Genomic DNA, 25,798 nt, shown 5'->3' with positions numbered 1-25,798 from the left:
CTGAAAATGAATACATGCCTGAAACGATGGAAGATCTATCCCGAGATTGAAAAAAAGAGGTGGAGGTCTTCTACTTGCGGCCAAAAAGAAATTTAAATTATCATTACAAGTATCCAGCTGCTCTCAATCTTTTGAAGTCGCAGTCTTCAAATCCTCCCAATTGCAAATTGGCCTCTTCTACTCCCCTCCTGGATGTTTAGATTCAGATCCCTCGCCCTTAATAGAATACATAGCCAAACACATAGACTCTGATTCACCAGCTGTATTGATGGGAGATTTTAATCTCCATGTAGATACCATTCCACACTCATCCAACTGTGAAGCCTTCCTCAGTTCCCTTAACTCCATGGGATTCAAACAACTTATAAACGAACCCACTCATAGAGCAGGTCACACCCTGGACCTAATTTTTATAAATCAAAATTTCACCCTCAATTCCAACATTACCTGCCAGCCAATACCTTGGTCCGACCATAAGTTAATCAATTTATCTTTACAAAATCACCTAACAATTACTACAGGCCCCCAAAAATCCACAGTCCAATTCAGAAAAATCTGCAACCCAGACACCCTCATCGCCCAACTTACTCAAGAACTAAACCTAATGGACCTCACGGACACCAACTCTGCTTTAGCCTCATGGTCTGAAATCACAAACAAAGTTGCAGACATTACTTGCCCGCTAATCACCAAAACGATTCAGTCCAACAAGGATACAAAAAAACCTTGGTATACTCCAAAGCTCAAATCTATAAAGCGTGAACTTAGGTATAGAGAAAAGACTTGGCGCAAGAATCCTTCAACCTCAAACCTCATGGCCTTTAAAACCTTAATGCACCAATACAGATTCTCCATCCTACAGACAAAAAAGGACTTCTACTCGCAGAAAATTCATAACTTTATATTTGATCCAAAAGCCCTCTTCTCTTTAGTAACTTCTCTCACCAAACAACCCGCCTTCGCTTTCCCGGATGATAACGCAGCAAGTAAAGCATCTGATCTTGCCACCTATTTTAAGAACAAAATTCCTAACCTCCTGGACCCTATCAAGAAAATGAAAGTCAACTCCTCACTTCATCTACTCCCCTCCCCTCCACAAATCACAGCAAGCCTTGAGACCTTTGAACCAGTCTCCACCTTGGAAATTGAAAACACTCTAAAAAGACTTAAACCTTCATCACACCCACTAGATGCTATTCCAGCCAACCTCCTCATTTCAATTGCCAAAGACATCTCTTACCCTATATCACAGATCATCAATTCCTCTTTATTACAAGGTCTCGTCCCCACTCCACTCAAACTCGCCATCCTTAAACCATTACTAAAAAAAACAAATCTTTACCCAGACAATCCAGCCAACTTCTGCCCTATAGCCAACCTCCCAATTATTTCCAAAATCATGGAAAAATTAGTTAACAAACAACTAGCCGAATACTTAGAAAACAACAACATCCTCTCTTCTTCTCAATTTGGTTTCCGAAAATCTAGAAGTACCGAATCCCTCCTTTCATCACTTTCAGATAAAATTCTCTTGAACTTGGAAAAAAACAATCCTCCCTCCTCATTCTACTTGACTTATCAGCAGCTTTTGACACAGTGAACCATGATATCCTCTTGGATCGTCTAACAGAGATTGGCATAAAAAACACCGCACTCAATTGGTTCTCATCTTTCCTCCAGAATAGATTCTATAAAGTCAAGATAAACAGCAAAGAATCACCACCTTTCAGATCCACTATGGGAGTCCCGCAGGGTTCTTCTCTATCCCCAACATTATTCAATATTTATCTTCTCCCTTTATGCCATCTCCTCTCCAAATTTAACCTCATTCACTATGTTTATGCAGATGACGTCCAAATCCTTATCCCGATTAAAGATTCATTGCAAAACACCTTACAATTCTGGAATTCCTGTCTTCTATCTATCAATAACCTCCTAACAAATCTTAATTTGATTCTCAATTCCAACAAATCAGAGTTCCTGCTCATCACCCCAAATGGTAACTACTCCGCTCCCTACGCACACAACTTATCTCCTCCGGCCTTTTCCACTCAGGTCAGAAACCTTGGGGTCACCATGGATAATCTACTAAACTACAAAAGCTTCATTAACAATACCATAAAAGACTGCTTCTTTAAACTTCAAGTATTAAAGAGGCTAAGACCACTCTTATACTTCCAAGACTTCAGATATGTATTACAAGCAATCATTTTCTCGAAGATAGACTATTGTAATTCTTTGCTGCTTGGTTTACCCGCAAACACTCTGAAACCTCTGCAAATGTTACAAAATGCCACTGCGAGGATCCTAACCAAATCTAATAAAAGGGACCACATTACTCCCATTTTAAAGAACCTTCACTGGCTCCCTATCAAACACAGAATCCTCTATAAATCCCTATCAATAATCCACAAAGCCATCTATAACTCCACTCCAATGGACCTCACCATCCCTTTACAGCTTCACTCCACCTCTCGTCCGACTAGACAAGCTCAGAAAGGCACGCTAAGAGCCCATCCTCTCAAGACTTCACTTAGCAAAAGAGCTATTTCCACTGCTGGTCCTAATCTTTGGAACTCACTCCCACCAGACCTTAGAATTGAACAATCGACTCCCACCTTTAAAAAAAAGACTAAAGACCTGGTTGTTCAACCAAGCATTCTCTTAAACTTAAACTCAATATCTAAGCTTTGATCTCCAGGACGGTCCACCACTTTGTATATAATTACTCTCCTTCCCCTTATTAAGTTATTATTATTTATTTTTACCAAGTTCTATTTACCTTGTTCATTGTAAGACATTATTCTTTATACTGTCAATCTATTGTTGTAATGTAAACCGAAGTGATTAGTAACTTTGTTACCAGAACTTCGGTATATAAAACTGTTAAATAAATAAATAAAATAAATAAGATGGAAGGAAAATTTAAATGTGCTCATCATGTACTCAACTCTGGTGGCAAATTAGCTGATCTAGTACAGGAGGGCATGATATCCTGGGGTGACATCATAAGAAAGAAAAGGCTAAGATCTGGAAACGTAAGTGAGTAAAGAGGAGAGTTGAGCAAGAGAACTGGTGCACCAGAGCTGCCAGCCTTGGAAAGAAGGCGGCACCAGAGGCATTTGCTGTCTTTCTGGCAGTTTATCGTTAAGTGCCGGACTGACGATAGCATTATCTAGGCTGGTGCCAGTGTACTGTAATGAAGAGACAGGACAGGCTGCGAGTGACCATAAAAAAAGAACCACCAACACATCTGATTTTTTTTGATCTTCACCAGATTAACTCTTGTTTCCTAGGTGTGTAACAATACAAGTGACCGCAAGCATGCAGACATTATCCTGGAGAGATACGTGACTGAAACAGTGATGGGCATTGTGAACACTTTTTTCAGCTCTCCGTTCTCAGACCAAAGTACCACACTACAGGTAACAGCCCAGAGCATGGCCATAGTCTCGCCTTGCAGGGTGTAATGGGCTATAAGGACCCCTGACTATCCAATAGAAATAATTTGCAAAATACTACAGCAGGGGCTTGATGGGCAATAAAATAATATGGACATATTACTCCAATACTCTTTTCATTGGTTATCTGTAAAATTCAGAATATAATATAAAGTACAATGCCTATTACAAAAGTGGTTAATAATGAAAATTCAGAGTGGCTAAGTCTTTTAAATATTCCATCTGTGCGAACTGCATTCTTACGTGAGGTAAGGGAAAGAGCAATATCAATTGCTGGGCCCTAAATTATGGAATTTCTTACCTTGTGAGTTAAGAATGCAAAGAGATTTCACTGGATTCAAGAAAATCCTCAAAACATGGCTGTTCAAACTGGCCTACGAGAGTAATTATGCAGACTGAGAGAAGTGTCAGAAATATGGCAATGTAAGGAGAGAAAACTAATTGAAAAAAGGCTATTTCATATTGTATTGGCTTTAAACTAAGAAATACTGAAAAGTTAGAAATTTTGTTTTAGATTATTATATTACCAAAAATTTTTTTATGTAAACTGTTACGATTGTTCACAAACTGATTTAATATGTTTTTAAGATCTTGCTTTAAACCGCCGTGATTGATAACAGAACAACGGTATACAAATATAACAAATAAATGAATTTTAATATTGGCTTATAGGCATGTTATCATGTGGAGCATATATATATTTATTTAAAAAGCTTACATTCTGCAGTTTCCATCATTGCTATTCAGTGTGGGCACTGAAGCAGACACACATCATTTTACAACATAAATAAAAATATCTTAAATGCATACTTTACCTATAAACTTGACTATACAATAGTTTTTAATTTTTCCAAAAAGCCATATAATCCGTCTCCCTTCATAAATCATTCTTTAAGTCGTTAATGTTACTGGGCCTGCAATAGAAAATGCTTGATTTCATGTTTCCTGCAGTCTAAATGTTTTAAAAGAAGGAACAGTAAGCAAATTCTAACTTGCAAAGCACATTTGTCTAGGAGCTATAAGATGTTACCATTGCTGAGAACATAGTCTGACATTTCACCATACTCTGCCTTATCATAGGCCAGATTTGGCAGCCTAGTTGAAATGGCGTGCCAGGATTTAAATCGAGGGTAGGTAACTGGTCCTCGAGTGTCACAAGCTGGTCTGCACCTTGATCCACCAGATTCCTTTCATACAACTCTTGAATATTCATTTTGATATTAATTTTCAGTTAAAAGATTCAAGGGTTATATAAAAATATGATTGAAACTGATAAGGTTTTCCCCTCGTAAAAATAAAATTATAAAAAGGAGAAGAGAAAAATGCCTCTCTCCCTTTCCCTTACTCACCAATAGACCCCCCCCCCCCCCCCCATTAGGAAACACAACAAGCCAGGCTACTATAGATTACTATACAGAAATGAAATATTAGCTAGCAGAGTACCTCATCCCAGTCACACATGCAGAACCTCACCAAATACAGAATGAAGTGATCATAAAAAAGAATAAATAGAAACATGCAGACAAAAACTGAACTGGAAACTTCAACAAGCCAAACATCACCATGCCTCATAAAACATCAAACAAAGTTAAGAAATATAAAACATCAATAATAATAGTAAAACCATGCCAATAAAGAATATTTCAAAACAGCTGACTAATAGCATCCAATAATGAAAAACACACAAATTTTATAAAAATGTGCCAAACTCCAATAAAATATTCTAAAATAGCAGACACCTAATAACACCCAGTCATTAAAACCTCTAAGGATGAAAACAAACACTGCTTTCCATACCTGAGAACTTTTTTGATTTATGACCCTGAGATTGGCATAAATTAATTGAGGTGTGGGAGAGGGCACACAAACTTTCTGTCTGTCTCTCTCTCACATACACACTCCAACACACACATACACGTTCTCTCTTTCCCCCATATGCAATCACACATATACATGCTTGCACTCTTCCTCCCACATGCGATCACATACACTGTTGCATGCAATCAACACACACCTCACATACAATCACATACACACATGCTCTCCTCCTCTCCCCCACATGCATTCACACACACTGTCCATTTCTCTCCTATGTACTTTCTTTGCTACATGCAATCACACACACACGCTTGCTTGCTCTCTCTCCCACATGCAATCACACACACATGCTCTTTCTCCCCCACATTCAATCTCACACACACACACAGGCTTACGGCTACCTACCCGCACTGGCTCAAAAACATACACAGGCTCACACACTCATCCAAAGGCTCTGGGCCTCTTCTTCAGCCACCAGCAGGATGAGGTCCACTAGTGATTGCTGGGTCCTCCCTCTCTCTATGGGCTCCGCGGCAGCATACTGAGTCTTAGTCTTCAGCTTTCAGCAAGATGAGGTCCGCTAGTAGCCCCTGGGTCCTCTCTCTCTCTCTCTGTGTCCCACCGCTGCCACCATGGTAGTCTTCTGGATTGTGGGATGTGCAGCAGCAGGAGTCACATTGAAATAAATGTCATCTCCTGTTGACGTGGAACCAGTCTCACAAAAAGAGCTGCGAGACTGGCTCCGCAGAGCAGGAGATGACGTTCATTTAAATGCGACTCCTGCTGCCGGGGAACTAGGGTAAATATATCGCTATCTTGTAGGCTGTATGTGATACTCGAGGCTGCCTGGTTGAATCGGTAACAGCAGGGATCAGCGTCTTCACTCAGCTATTCGGTGCTGTGCCATGCCATTGAAAATGGCCTTGTGTGCCACAGGTTGCTGACCTCTGGCGTAGGCAACAAGATTTTCAACTGAATTCTTTCTTTAGTCAATAACCAAAAGCAATCCTTCAGTCATGGCATGATTCTTTTTCTGTATCCTGCAGCTATTATCACCCTGGCCACTGTATTTTGGACCAACTACAACACCCTGTAAATAGAGGGAGTTGCAGTAGTCTAATCTAGACAACACCAGGGTTTGCATTACCCGCCTTAAATCCACCAGGTGATTAGTATTTCAAAGGTCTCCTTTTCAGTTTGAAAAATGCTGACTTTGCTACCTTCCTAATTTGTGCTTTTTCACGTAAACTGCAAATCAATAAAAAATTTCTAAATTCTGCCCTTCCATATTCTCATATTCTGTTATGTTTTCTGGGGGTGTTGCCAGTTCAGCGCCAGCAGCTTGCTGAAATTCATCCAGTTATTTAACTAAAACAATGAGTGATGAATTCCGCTGGAATAATACCATCTTTGTAGCAAGGCATTAAAAACCGGATATCATCGGCATAAACATAGCAACAAACCCCCAAGAGAGATGTTAAGAGCTGCCAAATAAATATTAAACAGTGCAGCAGAAAGCGCTGATCACTGTGGAACCTTTCATTTCAATATTTTCCATGTTGAATTATTATTCCCTGTGTTTACTTGTTGCTGTCCACCAGTTAAAAAAGATCTGAACCAGTCTAGTACAGTAGAACCTATACCTATTGCTTGTAATCTCATCATTTCATGACGTACAGTGACACCAGCAGTAATAACTTAGCAACACCACTGCCTTACCATCCGTTTTACAGTTTCGTTGGTTCTTACAGGTCGAGCGTATTTCTGACCCATGTGCTTCTCTAAACATGAACTGCTAGGGATCCAGGACATTATGGTCTTCAAATATTCATTTATCTGGATTAATACTCACTTTTCAATTATCTTAGCTAAGGCTGGGTGATAATTCATAACCTCTGTCAAAGGCAATGCAGGATTTTTTTGAAGAGATTGAATAATTGCCTTTTTCAATCTGGTATGCATCCTTCCTTAAGTGAGATATTCACAGCATTTAGTAATGGACCATAAGCAGCTGTTTGCATATTGCACACTATCCAAAATGGACAGAAGCAATAAGTAGACTTCAGTTGTGGAATAACTTGGGGACAGCTGCACAGAGCGGCACTTATTATCCTTCAGAGAAACATGGGGGTAACCAGCCCAGAGTTGCAGTTACAACCTCAAGCTTTCTGGGCAGACCATCATTATTATGTTACTATGAATGAATATAGTGATTCCATTTACTGTAATGGGGAGAATTGTGATCATTGTTTATCAGTAGGGTCTTTTCACAATCGCTGCTTCATTCAAATACCATTTGTAAAGTGGCTTGCAATCTGTCTTCTTTTTCCTAAGAAAACATTAGCTATACTTTTGCAATTTTGTACATCTGGCAAGCTCTTCAAAGGGGCTTTCAATATGTTGTTACTATAGTAAACAGCTCTCTAGCAGTTCTAATTTGCTGAGCAAAATGAGTTGGGGGTTTTTTTCCCTTCCACTCCCTTTGTCTTTATAATGCACATCTCTGTAGCTTCAGGCCCTTTATTCTGGCACCAGCTTTCTTTCTATTTATCACAGTTATCGCCTTTTTATAACCAATTCCAAACAAAACCAAGATACTTTTGTTTTTATTCTCCCTAACCAAAATATTTCTGTCTGGAGCGACTTTATCATATGTTGCGATTAATGCATCATCTCAACCAAACTATCAGCGTCTGTATTCTCATTGGGCATTTGTACTGTTCCATGTTCCAATTACTGTTTAAAATTCATTGGGATCAGTTTATGATCTGATCATTGTTTTGTTCCTGTTCCCTTGCTTAACAAGATCATAGTTTTGTTGAGGTAAACAAAATGGTGTGACCAGAGCACTGAAAATATTTGCTCTACTTCAATCATTTTATCCTGAACGAGTCAGCGCAGAACAATACATCTAGGGGTATCTGTGTCCCCCCTGGTGTGTTGGCTCCTGTGTTGTTTGGACCAATCCACTAGTTGCCATCACATTCACTAAATCCTTAGCATGTGATGAAGCCATTTTATTTATTTATTTGATTTAAAGTTGCTTATATGCCACTTATAAACATTACATTTTGGATACTAATCTGAAATTTTTAAATAAAATTTCAGTAAATTGTAAGTCTTTATCCACTTGCATACAGTGGCGTAGCCAGAAATGAATTTTTGGCTGGGCCCAAGATTAACATGGGTGGGCACTAAACAAAGTCTGAGCCATGGAATTCATATTCTTATTGATAAATACTTTCACACACATACCTGACAATAGATTTCTAAATAATCTGCTACAGCTGTTATACTTTTAATATTTTAAACTCAATTACTTCAAGCAGCTACCAATGCTAAACCTAATATGGAAGCATTTCAATTATACTTAGAGAGATCTCAAGTGGCAGTATCCTATAACTTACAAAGAACCATATACTAGTCTACTATAAAGACAGATATCTCATCATACATCACAGTATTCTGTGAGATGTTTTAAAACCCTCTGGAATACTGTACCAAAATATTTACCATAATTGAGCAAATGCCTTATTAATCTGTATCAATAAAACAGATAAGTACCTTTGAAGACTTCTTTTCCTTTCCTATGGCTCAACTATTTAGTTTTAGTCTTCCTCTGATGCTGACATTTGCTGAATCGAGTCCAGGGGCTCCTGACATTCATCCCCATTTCTTTACAAAGGAAGAACAGAAAAAAGACTTCTGGATAAAGAGATGTCTTGAAGGTGGTCACACCCTTTGGCTGACAGCTAGGATGTATCCTTAGCAGTGTGGAGAGGATAACTGGGTAGACAGGAGAAAAAGGCTATCCAGCCCTGTCATTTACTAAGCTACCATCATGTAAACATACACTCTGCATCCACAAATAAGATTGATACAATTGCCTACATGTTAGTAAAATACCTCACCTCGGGCACACACACAGAACCGACCTTCACCAAAGTAGAGAAAGACCACACAATTATAAATATGGAAATAGAAACTGGAATGGAAAACCAAAAAAAGCCACTCTGCATGCAGTGCAAACCTGGAGAAATGGAAAGACAAATATAGCACCTAACACAGTCCCAGGATCTGCAATAATGCACACAAACTAATCTGCACAAAGTTACACCTGCATTATGGAACATATAACAACCCTATCTATGAAAAGGCAACACTACAAATATTAAATCAGGTCCTAAAAACTAATTCACTTCCTATTAGGAAAACAGAACAAGCCAAGCTGCTATAGAGCCCCACACAAAAATAACTGTAAAACTATACTAATAAATGTTTTTCAAAACAGCTGATGAACAGAATAACATCCAACAAAACTCATAAAAATTATTAAAAATTGTCCAAATATCAATAAAATATTTCAAAATAGCAGACACATCACATAATACTCAATAATTAAAATGGCAGTCAATCAAGAAAAATACACTTAAAATGCCACTTTTACTTACCATCTCCAGCAACTCTCCTACTCCTTTCCCTTGAAAGCACATACCAGGAGCAGCAGCGGCTGCTGAAGTTCTGTCCTTACTGTCCTCTTCTTTAGGGCCCACAAGTCACACACACAGGGCCGGTGCAAGAGTATTTGGCACCCTAGGCGAACCTTCAGTAATGCAACCCCTCCCCTGGATTACTTATTGGTAGCAGCTCCGGCACAGCGCCCCCTCCTTTGGTATTGGATTTGTCGCAGGACCTCTTGTGCTAGTGGAAGTTTGCAACCCCCCCCCCCCCCCCCAAAAAAAAAAAATTGTGGCACCCTAGGCCACCGCCTAGTTTGCCTAATGGAAGCACCTACCCTGCACACACACACCAATTAAACCCTACGATCAGTCTCTGTCTCTCACACACACCCCAGTCACTTCCCTGCCTAGTCTCTGTCTCTCACACACATCCCAGTCACTTCCCCGCCCAGACTGTCTCTCACACACACCCCAGTCACTTCCCTGCCCAAACTCTCACACACACCCCAGTCACTTTCCTGCCCTGCACTTCCAGCCCATGGCTTGAACACTGCCACTCCTTCCAGCCTGATGCCCCCCTTCTTCCTGCCCCACCGGCCAATCAGAGGCTTCCTCCTTCCACTGGCAGGAAGAAGGCTTCCGATTGGCCTGCGGGGGCAGGAAGAAGGGAGGAGGTTTCCCATTGGCCCACGGGGGTAGGAAGAAGGGAGGAGGTTTCCCATTGGCCCGCGGGGGAAGGAAGAAAAGATGAGGTTTCCCATTGGCCCGCGGGGGCAGGAAGAAGGTAAAGGGAAGTATTACTGGGGCTGTGGGACACCGGGAGCCGCAACACACCAGCTGGTTTTATTAATTTTTTTTCTCCCTTGGGTGCCTGCTGATGCTGCCTGCTTTTTATTTGCTGCAGTGTCTTGCAAAGAAATTTGGGTGGGCCTGAAAGGAAAGTGGGTAGGCCACTGCCCACCCAGGCCCACCCGTAGCTACGCCACTGCTTGCATATATAGGAAAGTTGCCAGAGAAGTTAAAATGTCACATAAACAATACTAATCACAATACCTTTAGAACTATCATTTAACCTTCAAAGCAATCTGATCAATTGTAATTCATATTTAAAAATAATTAAGACTCTCCTCCTTTTTATTAGCCTCTTGATTATTCCTCATAAGCGTATTCAGAAGGACACATCTCATTCAAAATTACATGTACATATGTATTCCAAGACTGTTACAAATAAAACATCTAAAATCAAATGTTTTACAATCCCCTAACTTCTTACAGAACATGCATTAATATAATTTAAACTTACTAGGGCTTGATGTCTTGAACAGCATACCTACTTCTTCAATCTGCAGGAATATTGGCCATTGGCTACGAAAATAAGCATCACCATTAACATTTTTCTGCAATCTATTATAGCAGCCATGTCCAACCACTGTGGAGATGGAATATGGTTGTCCAGCACTATCCATTAAAGACTTATATACCAATTGTGCCCAAAACTTAAATTACAAAATACCCCCAACATAGTGGCAATATTGCTGGCCTGGTGCTGTCCAACCACATACATGATTAAACTAACAAAAATAATATATGAAAAAAATGCATACTTACAGTACATTTCAGTAATTTCACGAACCAACAAGTATATTCATCCCCTCCCCCCCCCAATACCTCCTCAGTGCCCATGAAGGGGTACAAGCAGACCCTTGCACACAGCTTGAGCCTTCCGTGACAGATTGTCCAGGGTTAGTGTAAAATCCCCAATGCCTGATGTCAGGGAGAGGAACTGCTTGAGTTATTTCTACTGGATGTGTGGATATGACTTGCTACTGGGTAAACACACTGACTGCACTCATACTAAAATGCTGTGCACCTGTCTGTACACAAAGAGTTCTGGTTGCATGCCATTTGACTCTTCCCTGGTACTTAGTAACAGCTGTTTTTTGTGCTTTCTCATGACAGCCATCGGTTCTGGCCAAACTGCAAGAGGTATTTTTAGTTGCTGACTCACAGCTGGGTTTGCTTTGTGGTGTGTTTCTGGGCTGGGAGAGCTAACCATCTCTGGACACCTGGAGATGGGTCGTTTTGGACTTTTGATGTCTCACTCATGTCAGGGCAGCTCGCAACATGTCTGTGTGACTCCCTGAGTCTGTAACTGAGCAGACCTTGCACCTGGGTCATCCTCGTGATGGAAAGGTGCAGGTGCTGAGTGGTGGTACAAGGTCTGAAGTTTGTACTCTGGGGACAGCCCATATCCAAAGGCCTTTTCACGAAAATTGTCAAAGCAGCAGCTAGTACTCCTTCAAAACGAGCATCTGATGGGGGGGAAGAGCTCTGAAATGGTAGCAGTGGGGACAGTGGGTAGTACACTGGGTATACTTTGACAATTTGAATAATCTTTGGGATTGTGCATGTGTCCAGAGTGCATTTTATTTCCTCCTTCTAAATATTTTTGGTGACTAGCACCTGGAGTTGAGGTTAGAGACTCCGTAATTCATTTTGGGTGATTAGTAGGGAAGATTTTCTTCCTCAACTTATGTAAGCCTGCCTGTGAGAGTAGGAGCCACGTCACAGCTTCTCTCCGTCTTTCCTAGACTCGTCAACCTGTCTTTGTGCAGCTCCTGCAAGGCATCTTCAGAGTGTATCATTGTAACTGGCTGGTGCCCAGTCAGAAGGCCTCTGTGGAGAGCTGTATCCGGGTGCTGTCGGATGTGGGTAAGATCCACGTGCCGGTGCTGCTGCCCTTTTGTCTCCCCCAGATTTCACCCAGGTGGCTTGAATTTTGCCCAGACTGGGTCAATGTGTTATCTTTTACATTAGATCACTACGTTTAGTACCTATGCTTCCAGACCCCACCAAGGGGGGAGGGGGGGTGTAGGAAATTCCCCCAAGATCTCCTTCTATTTGAATTTCTGCAGGTCTGCTTTCCAGTACATGAAACCCTAGAATTCTGGCTAGGTTGGGTAATTGGCTCTGTGTAATGAAGCCTGGCCTTCCGTGGGATGGATTATCCTCATCTTCCACATTAATGTGTGAGTGTGTGTGTGGGGGGGGGGGGGGAAGGGGCTATTGGTTAAACCTTCATAGCTCCCCAGAAGCTCCTTTCATTTGTATATTGTCATAGGGAAAAAGATTGACTACAGTACTTTTTTTTTTTTTCCCCACAGCAAAGAGTCGGGCTATTGCCATTCCTGTGGACCTAGACAGTCAAGTAAACCAACTCTTCCTGAAATCCCACAACATCATCGTCCAGAAGACAGCAATGAACTGGAGAATGTCTGCGAGAAATGCTGCCCGCCGTGATTCTGTTCTCGCTGCCTCTCGAGACTACCGGAATATCATCGAAAGATTGCAGGTAATGCCAAGTGCAGAACGGCTCTTGGATTGAAAGAGTGGCCTTATAATGATAACATCTCCTATGTTGCACTCACGCCTTTCACAGAGATCCAGATGTAGAGAATTACATAAATCCCCAAGGTGCAGCCTCATGGTTCAGGTGCCAGTCCTACTTCTACCATTCACTGTAACATTTTTTAAATAAGTCTTATAGTCTTCTTGTCCTCACATTCAGATTGTTTCTTTTCCAAAGAATGGGATGGGAGGAAAATGATGATTAAATTTCTAATGCAGTGCTGTGTACACTCATGGTGCCATGTGGACTATAACACGTGAACATTAAAGGATTGATGAGACCCAAAGACATTTTGCTTTCAACCTTCAGAAGATAGAGCTTTATCAGCCACACTGCTCTGATGAAATTAACATTAGAGTAGAGTGCTGCACGGTAGAAATTAGTAGCAATCAGCGAGGGTGGAATGCATTGATGCTGGCCATTGTCAAAACTGCCCTACCATTAACCAGGGTCTTGTGTTGACTAAATCATTGATAGTCACATGATGCTACTTTGAAAAACTGCAAAACTTGATGTGGAATTCTTTCTGACCCAGCTGCAAGGAGTCCACATGGGTGACATGACTCCATCCCATACCCAGCAGCACCAAAGATGTTTCTAGAGCTTTCTAAACATGTGCCACTGTATCAATAGTACATGCTTTTTCTTCCTGTCAACAGAAGAGGAATTTCTACAGACCACACTAGAGCAAAGTTTTTTGTGTTGAGAAATATTTCTGAAACAAATACCTAACTGTAAACTCCCCTTCCTCGCAGTAGCACTCTGGTTTGTTTTTTTTCTGAAGTTTGATTTTCCTTCTCTGCTACTTCTGCTGAGAAGAGGAAGTTCTTTCTTGTGAACTTGCACAGTGTTGGTGGTCTGACAATATTTTTTTCCTTAGTGCCCCTCTGGCATGGAGATTTCTTCTTTATTTAATTTCATATCGTTGATCCTCCTTATGTCCGAGAAGGAAGCTTCTAATGGTTCTCACAGAGGATGACTCTCATGGATCATCACGCTGAGTGCTACAAGTATCATTTGCAAGTCACAACATTTTGTATGATTTCTATGCTTAAATGTCATGCCAAGTGCAGTGTGGGTGTGATAGGGCAGGCTCCATGAGCACTTGTCTGATAGGAGCCAAGTTCAGTTCGAAATCTAAGGCAAAGGCCCTGGATGACCACTAGAGTTGTACTTGTGACCAGGCCTTGTCAGTCCTTAGCCAGTTCAGTGCTTAGGTCTGAGACTAAACCCAGGAGTCAGGACAATTCTATTCTCAGCTCCACCTCCTTCATCTCACCACTTGAGTGACCATAAAAGCACAAAACATAGAGAAACCTATAGAAATAAGATGTCAGAAAAAGACCATATGGCCATTCCAGTCTGCCCATCCATCCAATTAATTTAGCATTATAATTCTCAGCACTTCCATATGATTCAACACCTGATAACAAACTCAAGTTTAGACATAAAAAACTTGGCTGTGGTTAAGATTGCCGTGGTTCAAAGTGGCCAAACCCGCATGACTGTGGCGTCAGTGATTTGAGGCAGAGCCGTGTTGATCTGCCATCTGCTAGACTTCAAGCAGAATCTTTGTATGGCTCTCAACTATGCAATTCCTGGTTTTGACTTGCTAATGATGATCATGCTTTATTCACTTTAGTTTTTCTGTTATACTGCCAAACAGCCTGGCCGCGCGCACATCTGCGGCTAATTTTAAGTGGGCATACGTATGGCAGCGCAAATCCCGCTTCTACCATGCAAGCTGGGGGGTTTTAAGAGGGGCACATGCCCACGCTTTCCCAGTTTATCAGTTCATCCAATTAACAGCTAGGTTCTCTAATCCCACCTTGGTTTGATGGCCTACACTCTGCCCCAGTTACCCCAGACCCTTTAAACCCCTCAAAAATGGCTCGATCCTTTTATTTTAAAATTTACATGTCATCCATAGTGGGGGACCTCGGCACACGCTAGGGTGTGCAAGTGTTTTCGTGCACATTTCTTGGCCAGGTCCTGAAACGCCCACGCCCTGCCCCTTTCTATAAACCTTTGAGATGTGCGCGTCATGGCATTTATGCTTTTTAAAACATGGTTGGCGCGCATGAGCAACAGAAGCAGGCTGCTGTGGAAGCCAGACACCGTGAAAGCAGGGCAGCAGTGAATAAAAAGAAAAACACCTGTGGAGACAGGACACTCCCCGCATGGTCTCACAAGATTTCTGCTATCATAGAGCAGCACAGAAACGCCATATAGTAAACACTTGAGGGTAGGTGGGAAGGGAGCGCGCAGCTTGCTTTGATAATTTCCGCTACACTGGGATGAGGTGGTGTGTGTGTGTGTGTGTGTGTGGGGGGGTTCTTGTTTATATTTTAAGGAGTTGAGGGGGGTGAGTAGGGGCTTGGCCTGACAGGGCCTTTAGAAGACTTTTTTTTGTGGGGGAAGGGTAGGGATGGGAATGGCCCACTGTATGTATTGTATTAGTTATTTTTGAAAGTGCTACTTAGCTGGATATCTTTAAAGATATCCAGTTAAGTAGCATGTTATCCGGCCACACAAGGTTAGGTTTTAAAATTATCCGGCTATGTCTATTACCTTGATTGTCCCTGACTGGGGACATTCTTATTGATTTCTCAAATTGACCTTAATGCATATTTTTGAGTAGGATCTGCCACTTTGTCCTTGTCCACAAATGTCTGTGCATTTGGAAATGATTTCTAGCATTGCTGTCTGTTCATTTCCAACAGAAGAGGCTGGAGGGTGGGCAAGCCCACACTTAAATTATGTTCACTGGTCCCCACCTCCAGCCTCTGCCCCCCTCCCTTGCTTTGGAGACAGGGCACCTCCCCGGTTGTGAACTCCCAGCCTTAACTGGGGCAGGTCGGCTGCTTTCTCTGGATCTTCTGCCTTCTTGTCTGTGGCTGTAGGAAGGTGTAGACAATCACAGGTAAAACTTCTTTTGTGCACAGCTACATGGTGGGTTTTTTTTGTTTGTTTTGGGGTTTTTTTTAATGTTCCCATTCCTTTTAGTTGGCCATTCATCCCAGGGGTGGTTTGGACTGGTCACATCTGACTAATCAAGCATGAAACTTGGATCATTTCTCATCACTGCTAAATCCAGGATGAACCTGGAAGAAACTGCAAAAAATGATAAAGCAAATTATTGTCAACTTTATATTTTGAACCTTGTATGGCAGTTTCTCCAAGATTGGCTTTACTCCATAGGCAGTGTCTAAAAAGCTGAGGCCTGGAAGATGTGGGTCAGCTTTAGCTGCCTCAAGACCCAGTAGTAGACCTCCAACCTCTTGCAGCATGCGATTAACTTTGTTTGAAATTTTTGGAACGTTCTTGGACCTCTTGAACAAAGCGCATGCTCCATTGCTTCTGGGCAGTCTTTGCCATATTACAGTCAAGCCCATTGAAAGAGTATATATGTGCGCTCTTATATAAAGCCTCTTTAAACATCCTGAAGATTAATTTCCCAGCCATTTCACTAACAGGTTAATCTCCTCGCTTGGAGTAATGTTCAGTTCTGAGATGATGGTTTTTGAATAGAGATTTCCATGATCTTCAGTTTTCTGAGTGGTTATCAATGTTGGTGAGCCCTGTATTGACTATTTCACAACAGATTGTGTATTTAGCAAGTTCTGATGCACAAGATGCCCATAGCCTCAGTCTGTGTATGATTGAAGACTTGTGGGATACTCTTGGAAATTCTTTGTTCTTCACCTGGCACATCAGTTTTGAATACTAAGGTAGGGAGAATTTGATCCAATTAATGGTGAAGTAGTTGAGTGTGGGCAGGAGGTAGCAGACATACCTGGATCTGGAGCCAGTGGTAGTGCATCCTTGATAAGGTGTGCGTTAAGCTGGACTGTCAGGTGTAACATTTACTTTAGGAGAAGACTGTTGACTCAATATCTGATAACTTGCTGGAATACCTAGCAGAGTGGCTTAATACATAGAATCTGGTACGCTAGGCTGGATCCTCTTGAGGCAAATTCAACTAATCCGGTTCTCCCAACCACCCTGTCCCACAGCCATTTCAAGAATCTCAGCCTGAGCCTTAGCTGCAGCTACTTTTCTTTTCTTGCTGTAATACCTTTAGATTACCTTCTAACGTTGCTGTCTTTCATACACCGGCAGCATTCTGCTCCTGCTTTTCCAACTCTGCTTTCTGGTGTACAGTAACAACGGCGGTGGCAGCATCCCGCGCCTGTTCTTCCAACTCAACTTTCTTGCGTGCAGCAGTGGCAGTGGCATTCCGCTTCTCTGCTCTAGTTTTAAGGCTGCTTCTTTCCTGCTGTAAAATTCATGTACCTGTGCCGCTTCCGTTTCAGCACATGTTCTGGCTGCGGTTGTGCTTGTTGAAGGATAGGTTTGAGTGTGCTGATTTTGAGGATTTCGTTTGTCTAGAGGACCTGGAGGACTGCAACACAGTTTCTTTTGCACATTCCATTTGAGATTCTACTTTGGCTATAATCTCTCTGACCAAACTGTCACATTCCTAATCAATGTTTTGCTGAAGATCACACTGCTGCAAGTTCTCGTCTGAAATGATCCATGTTAGAAAAGAGAGAGATTCTCATGACCGGAACTGGTAGCTCCAGTAAGCAGGTCTAGGCTAGCTCATAGCTTGTTTACTTGCTGTACTTGTGCTGCGACACAACTCAGTCTTTTTTTGCCAGGCTTTGTCCAGTTTCTGATGATACTGGTCTCTGACAGTTTCAGAGTTTTCTCTGGCTGCCTGGATGAGAGTCACAGTCTGCGTAGGCCTTCCACTTTCCTGAATTTGCTGAGGTGGGATTTCAGCCTCTGTGGTTTCCGGAGACAGGATACTGGCTATGGGCTTTGGTTCTACTACAATGCACTGCTTATGAGTCTGTAGCACTGGTGGTAACTTAGAGATAATTACCTTGCAGCAGGGATGAAAGCTGACTGAGTTCAGATGGCACTGCTTAGAGTCCTGTTCTGGATCAGCTGGATACTGAGAGAAGTCACAGCGGTCAGTGACACAGCGTGTCTGGAGTCTGCGCTTTTGGATTTGACACTTTCTGAAGTGCCATGAAGCGAGACCTGACTGTAGAGACAGTTACAGGAGTGAATCTGCTATAACATTAATCCCACGCTTTAATCCCTCATTTTACTATTCTGCTTCTACTACACATTTCCTATGCACACTTAAACAGATGGCTTAACTCAGTTTTCACTCAGAGACAAAGGAGGCCGTTTCTTCAACTCCAAACTTTATTAACACTCAAAACAATGAACAAGTCTTACTGTGCATAAACTGAAAATAATAGTGGCCAAAACAGTCTGGGCCACAGAAATAGGTAAAATGAGGATTACTTTGCAGGGCTGGCCAGATTAGCTGCTGAATCACACAGACCTAGACCAAGCTGACAGAAAATGAGGGAAAAAACCCCATTACCATTTGCTTCCAAGTTGGAGGTTAACCCTTTAGAGCCAGCTGCACCGAATTTAGCAGAAATGGTCAACATGCAGGCTTGACCATCAGTTTTTTGTTATACTGTCAACTATGTAGAATCAAGAATAAACATTAGTAACAGAGGGCTGCTGTGGAAGCAGAACAACGGTGAATAACCCAAAAAATACCTGTGGAGACAGGATAACGAATGATCCACAGACAACTTCATGCCTACTGAGTCAGCATCTCAAAAAAGATATAGTTGCGATGGAGAAGGTACAGAGAAGGGCAACCAAAATGATAAGGGGAATGGAACAGCTACCCTATGAGGAAAGACTAAAGAGGTTAGGACTTTTCAGGTTGGAGAAGAGACGGCTGAGGGGGGATATGATAGAGATGTTTAAAATTATGAGAGATCTAAAACGGGTAGATGTGAATTGGTTATTACTCTTTCAGATAATAGACTAGGGGGCACTCCATGAAGTTAGCATGTGGCACATTTAAAACTAATCGGAGAAAGTTCTTTTTCACTCAACGCAAAATTAAACTGGAATTTGTTGCCAGAGGATGTGGTTAGTGCAGTTAGTGTAGCTGTGTTTAAAAAAGGATTGGATAAGTTCTTGGAGGAGAAGTCCATTACCTGCTATTAATTAAGTTGACTTAGAAAATAGCCACTGCTATTACTGGAACAGACTTAGTTTTTGGGTACTTGCCAGGTTCTTATGGCCTGGATTGGCCACTGTTGGAAACAGGATGCTGGGCTTGATGGACCCTTGGTCTGACCCAATATGGCTTGTTATGTTCTTATGTACTATTTGTAGGTGATTTTGTTTTATAGCTCCTGTGATCATTTAGTGAACCAACTACAAGTAGTGAAGTTCATCTCAGATGACGTGGACAGATGTGCTAAGGCAAGCTTCCTTAAAGGAAAACTAAGTAAAACTGAGTACAACTCTCTGACTGAAGACTGTAATATAAAAGAACTTGAGCAGGAAGATGTAGAGGACATTGTAGCAATCCCACACAAATTATTGAGAGATCAGTAAAGAACACTACAGGAGACGGAAACTGAGATTGAAAAGCGCTGTAATAGCATAGAATAATAAACAAGCTATCAATTAATTTGCAGTCCTAATATCTTGGAATCATAGCCTGGCCCAGAAAAATCTCAAACAATTGGGTCTAAGAACAACAACCCCATGCCCAGCAGATAGTCTGTGAGAACCAGTGTATGTAGAGATCGTACATCCCAAGAGCTGAAGACGGTATGGGCCTTGGAGAAATAGATTACACACAGAGCTGCTACAATAGGCCTCTAGGCACAGCTATCAGCATCAACACACCCAAATATTCAGAATGTGCTGAAATATGAAAGGGAACAGCTAAAATCTGCTTCCATCCTTAAACTTGGACAAGCACTCTGATGAGTAGAAGGGTATGAGTGGGAATCTATCTGCACACATGAGGAAAGTTAGCAACAATTCGCAAAAACAAGAAAAAACAAAACTCTTTAAAGAATCAGATCAGTAAGCAAGGATAAACAATTGGCAATAGCATAAATACAGTTGGAAATACAAAGACTGACTTCAGCAATTACATGTAGATCAAAATATGACTCGGGAATGGTTAAGGAGAGGTGAGCTTAGACCTGAAGATGAAAGATTGAGAATTTCAGCACAGGACAGTAGACTACAAACATGGTTTAAAGCTAAAGAAATGGCATCACAGAAAAATGCAGATTCTGAAAAAAAAACCCCTGGAAATGGTTTCATATCTTGTTGGGCATAATGTGCTGTTGTCCGAAGGCCTGTGTACAGAAAGACATAATAAGGAGGTGCAGATCTACTGCAAACAGTGCAAATATTGTAACATTACTGTACCAGAATAACACTGGGATCATGACCTTGATAGAATTGGAAAGAATGAAGTTGTGATCACCTGGGGCATTCCCATTCCAACTGATAAAAAGCTTGACACAAGAATACCCGAAAATTGCTTTTTTTTATATTTTTCACCTTTACCACATTGCTAATAGAAGTGTCAGCACCAAGTGATTATTTTATGGAAGGAGAGAAGATCCTCAAGTATCAAAAGATGCGATCTGAGGTCATGTGATGCACTTCTGGTGAGAAGATGTGGAAGTAGTTTGCTCCCTCTGCAGTCACTATTTTTCTAAGTTAATTTTGAGATCCCCGCTGTGAATTCTACATTACATCAAAGGAGGATGTCTAGGAAGTCTATACCTGCGCTTTGGACAGAAAAAAACAAGAAGCAACAACAAATGACAGCAAATAAAGGACTGGAGAAAGATAGCAGACAGGAAGAGTCAGAATCGGAGGAAGATTGGTCCGCATTACTAGCCCCCCCGGGACTCGGAACAAACACTTCAGAAATTGTTTGAAAAAAGTTCTCAAAAATTATCAGAAGATATCACTGCCAAATTAGTGGTAGTGGTGGGAAAAGTGGCCACCCTGGTCTCTCCGGTATAGGAGAACGCGGCCTGAATAGATGAAACGGTGGAGCGCATGGAGGCGGATGAAATGGCTGCTACACAAACGAGTACGAAGACAGAGGCGTTGTAATGCCTTAGCTAAAAAATTAGGCGATTTAAAGAAGAGGGGGTGACGGAAGAACGTAAGTGGTCAGCCTACCTGAGTTGGTGGAAGGTAAAGATCCTGTGTACTTTTTCTCAAAATGGCTGCCGGACATGCTTGGCCTAGAGCAAAAGAACGGCATAGTTAAAATCAAGTGTGCTCATCAGGCATTAGTGGCCATGCCAGCATCAGGTAGAGGCCGCGGGTGATTATTATTCAACTGCACAGGTATGTGGATAAGGCTTGGATAATGGCCAGGGCAAGGCAGCAGAAGGAAATCATATATAACAGGAGGAGAATTTACATTTTTCAGGACTTTTCCCAAACAGTGCAAAGAAAGCGAGCAGTATTCCACAAGGTAAAAACGCGAGCTGCAGGAGAAGGATATTCCATGTGCGCTCTTATATCCAACCTGCCTCAGGATTACCGCAGCGAAGAAAACCTATATATTTGACACTGTGGAGGCGGTGAAAGAATTTCTGAGCAAGGGAGTTCCAAAACAAATCCTAATTGAGATTTACTCCTTTGAAACTGGATACAACAGTAAGTGAAGCTGGTGATAGATGAGAGGTAGATACTGAACCTGAACATTGGTTTGGTTTGGGGGGGAGGGGGGTTGTGTGTTGCTTACTGGCCCTTCCGAAGTTGGTTGGGATATAATACACAGGCTGGACTGAGACTTTTCTGCACTTGTGCCATGTGGAGAAACGGGGAGTTCCCTAACATTTAAGTTGCCCGAGTGATACCGACAAGGCTTACAGTAACAGCAATCATGCAGTGAATCTTTCTTGTAGTGAAGAAAATATTGGTGGGCTGGACAGTTTTAGCAGTAGCCATAATCTTTATGTTGGGATAAAGTTGTTCCCCCCCCCCCCCCCAACTGCTTTGAGTTTTCAGAAATGTTTTAGGGTGCTTTGTTCAGTCCGCTTGGTTGAGGCAAATTGGCGCTGTGCTTTTGAATGGTCAGCTACAAATGTTACTATTTTACTTTTTTATTTTTTTTTTGTTTTTGCAGGCAAGGATCCAGCCTCATATGGCTCGGCACTCAGTTATTTAATGTCTTAGCTGATTTCAATCCTTTGTTTAATTTTTCTTTCTTAGTTCCAACTATAAGTTGTGATCTCTGGACACACAGTTTTTCTTCAGGGATAGCAACATTTAATAAGCAGAAGGGAGTGTTAGGAATTATTAGGAAGGGAATGGTTAATAAAATGTCATAATGCCTCTGTATCGCTCCATGGTGAGACCGCAGCTTGAATACTGTGTACAGTTCTGGTCGCCGCACCTCAAAAAAGATATAGTTGCGATGAAGAAGCTACAGAGAAGGGCAACCAAAATGATAAAGGGGATGGAACAGCTCCCCTATAAGGAAAGCCTGAAAAGGTTAGGGCTGTTCAGCTTGGAGAAGAGACGGCTGAGGGGGGGATATGATAGAGGTCTTTAAGATCATCAGAAGTCTTGAACGAGTAGATATGAATTGGTTATTTACACTTTCGAATAATAGAAGGACTAGGGGGCATTCCATGAAGTTAGCAAGTAGCACATTTAAGACTAATCGGAGAAAATTCTTTTTCACTCAACGCACAATAAAGCTCTGGAATTTGTTGCCAGAGGATGTGATTACTGCAGTTCGTGTAGCTGGGTTCAAAAAAGGTTTGGATAAGTTCTTGGAGGAGAAGTCCATTAACTGCTATTAATCAAGTTTACTTAGGGAATAGCCACTGCTATTAATTGCATCAGTAGCATGGGATGTTCTTAGTGTTTGGGTAATTGCCAGGTTCTTGTGGCCTGGTTTGGCCTCTGTTGGAAACAGGATGCTGGGCTTGATGCACCCTTGGTCTGACCCAGCATGGCAAGTTCTTATGTTCTTATGATGTATCTGGGGGAAGGGTGGGGTAGGGAGAGGGGTGGGGGAAGGTTCTAGTTGAGCTGGGTGTGTTTGGGTTGGGAGTTTTGGAGGGAATTAAATGTGTGGATAAAGGGTTGGGGTGAGGGGGAGAGTGGCTATTTGGGATAAGATCACTAAGGATGCAAATTTATAGTGGTATGATACAGAGGGTACTGGGAAACTTTTCAGTGAATTGGATTTGCAAAAGGAAGAAAGTTAGTCAGGAGTTGCAGGTAATTTTGTTTCATCAGCAGCCTTACGGGTGGAAATATGGCTGATTTACAAATTGTCTCCTTGAACATCCGGCCTATATCTACCCTTGAAAAAAGAACAAGAATTCTTCAGTTCTTAAAGAATAAAGGGGCTTGTATCGCTTTTTTGCAGGAGACACATTTGGTGCCTAGCGATCATAAGCTGAAGAGGGGCTTGGTAGGCCAGATCTATGCTGCATCTTACTCATCTTAATCTAGAGAGGTGTCCTGATCCATAAATGTTTACCATGTCAAGTCACAAAGACCGGCCAGAACCCTGAGGGATTGGTATGTGATAGTGGAAGGTACTTTATATGGTCAAGCAATTACGTTGGTCAGTATTTATGGACCCAGTACTGGACAGTCGGATTTTTGTAAACAACTGGGTGAAATCCTTACTGTCCATGATGAACACCAGACTCTGTTTGGGGGGGAGAGGGGGATTGAATCTTTAATCCAGATCCCAACATGGATAGATTGGGAAGATCTGGATTTCAGGCATATCAGGGAGGTGGTTTTTGGCATTTAGAGCTTTCAGATGTGTGGAGAGCCAGAAATCCTAGACATCAGACCCATAGCTGGATTGCTTATTTTTTTATGTAGACCAGCCCTGGCCGCAGTAGTTGTCGATGCAGATATTTTAATTTGTACTATATCAGATCATTATGCGGTGGAATTGAGTTTGAATTTTTGTGAACGGTTGAGATCAGATAGATCATGGAGACTGAATGGGTCTCTGTCTGGGCAGAAGGACTTCAGGGACAAAATTACTGAGGTAATTGCAGACTTTTATAAACAAAATCCCCCCTCTTCTCTGACTATGAGCCAACTTTTGAGTTAGAAAGCTTTAAAGGCTGTGGTAAGAGGCTATGTGATCTCATATGCAAGTCATCAAAATAGAGGAAGTCTAAACAAAGTGCGATTGAGAAAAAAATTAGTTCTTTGGAAAGTAAACATAATCTGGATGGGTCAGTATAGACTTATAAAAAAAAATTGTTTGGCTAGTGACAAATTAAGGGAGTTGCAAACTTATCAGATAGAGAAATCAATGTGTTTCTTAAAGCAAAATATTATGAACAAGAGGGGAAAGCAGGTTCGCTTATGGCTAAATTGATCCAGGCTAGGAAGGATATTTCAATTATTTTTGGTATATGTGATGGGAAAAGGGAAATTTAAAAGAATGGCTTCTGATATCAATGGTTTTATTCGCATCCCACTTTGCTAAGTTTTACAAGGCACAGCCCAAACCAACTGAGGGAACAGATTAAGGCTTTTTTGGAGCCCTTGGGATTGCCTCGAGTGGAGGGGGATGAGGCGGGGATGAAGTGAAGCGGGCAATTGAGGCTTGGGGGTAAGAGCCCAGGCCCGGATGAGTATACTCTGGAGTATTATAAAGCTTTCTTAGACCAGCATTCTCCTCAGTTCAGCACTTTGTTTGTCTATTTGTGTACTCCTGGAGCTACGCTGGGTGCTTTAACTGAAGCAAAAATAGTTCTTATTCTTAAAGCCTGCCAAGGACCCCTTGGATTGTGCCTCCTACAGGCCTATTTCTTTAATAAATACAGATATGAATATTTTGGCAAAAATTGTTACAATTTTGGTTGGAAGATGTGATGCCCCGCCTGGTGCATTCTGACCAGACGGGGTTTATAAAAGGTCGATCTTCCGAGAACAACACTCAGCACCTACTTAACGAGTTACATTTAGCTTCCAAACAAAAGATCATGGGAGCTGTTAAATCTGTGGATGCAGATAAGGCATTTGACTGGGTTTCCTGGCCTTACCTGTTCTATATTTTGCAGCATTTTGGCTTGTTAGAATAATTTGTGGCCTGGTTGAGAGCTTTATATGCAATGCTTATGGCAAGGGTGGCGACAAATGGCCTGACATCAGTCTTGTTTCCAATAGAGAGAGGAACGAGGCAAGGGTGATCTCTATCCCCCTCTCCTTTTTGACTTGGCAGTTGAACCAATAGCCCAGGCGATAAGGTGCTCAGAGAAGATTACTGGTTTTAAATTCAACAACTATGAACATAAGGTCTTGTTATATGCAGATGATACCCTTATATATTTGACAGAGTTAAAGAAGTAGTTGCCTGCCTTGGTTGAACTTATTGCTAGATTTGGGGTCATTTCTGGCTGTCATCAATTATGCAAAATCAGAGTTGATGATGGTTGGTCCTGCTAGGAAACAGCCGAGGGAGGTGAGTCATTTTCAAAAGGCAGAACAAGGGATTAAATACCTAGGTATATGGATCTCAAGATGTTATCCTAACTTATAAAAAGATAATTATAATCCTGTGATAAACAAAATTAAGGATGATTTGCAAGCATGGTCTTTGCTGCCTCTCTCATTGCTAGGTAGAAGATGGTGAAGATGGCTATATTGCCATGTTTAGTGTTTCCGTTTATCCTTGTCATGTGATGTTCCAGTGGCTGTTTAACAAGCACTGCGAAGTACGGTTCTCAACTTCATCTGGCAAGGGTGACCACCTAGGGTGAAAAATGATATAT

General features: G+C 41.7%; 1 protein-coding gene across 5 annotated transcripts in view; it reads left to right on the top strand.

Moving 5' to 3' along the window:
- The window catches only part of ITPR1 (inositol 1,4,5-trisphosphate receptor type 1), a 450,198-nt gene that overhangs the window by 221,614 nt on the left and 202,786 nt on the right, over positions 1 to 25,798 (top strand). For 4 of the 5 annotated variants that reach the window (XR_003856666.1, XM_029601463.1, XM_029601462.1 and 1 more), the window contains 4 exons: positions 3,297 to 3,425; positions 11,699 to 11,725; positions 12,331 to 12,451; positions 12,904 to 13,091. Coding sequence is in view for 4 of the 5 variants with exons in the window: in XM_029601463.1 (XP_029457323.1) it covers positions 3,297 to 3,425; positions 11,699 to 11,725; positions 12,331 to 12,451; positions 12,904 to 13,091 (465 nt within the window). In the remaining variant the exon portion in view is untranslated. The remainder of the gene's footprint in view (positions 1 to 3,296; positions 3,426 to 11,698; positions 11,726 to 12,330; positions 12,452 to 12,903; positions 13,092 to 25,798) is intronic. The other variant, XM_029601465.1, reaches the window with a different exon arrangement.

Source organism: Rhinatrema bivittatum, chromosome 4 (assembly GCF_901001135.1).
Source record: "Rhinatrema bivittatum chromosome 4, aRhiBiv1.1, whole genome shotgun sequence".
NCBI lineage: Eukaryota > Metazoa > Chordata > Amphibia > Gymnophiona > Rhinatrematidae > Rhinatrema > Rhinatrema bivittatum.
This window is presented reverse-complemented; position numbering and strand designations above follow the sequence as displayed.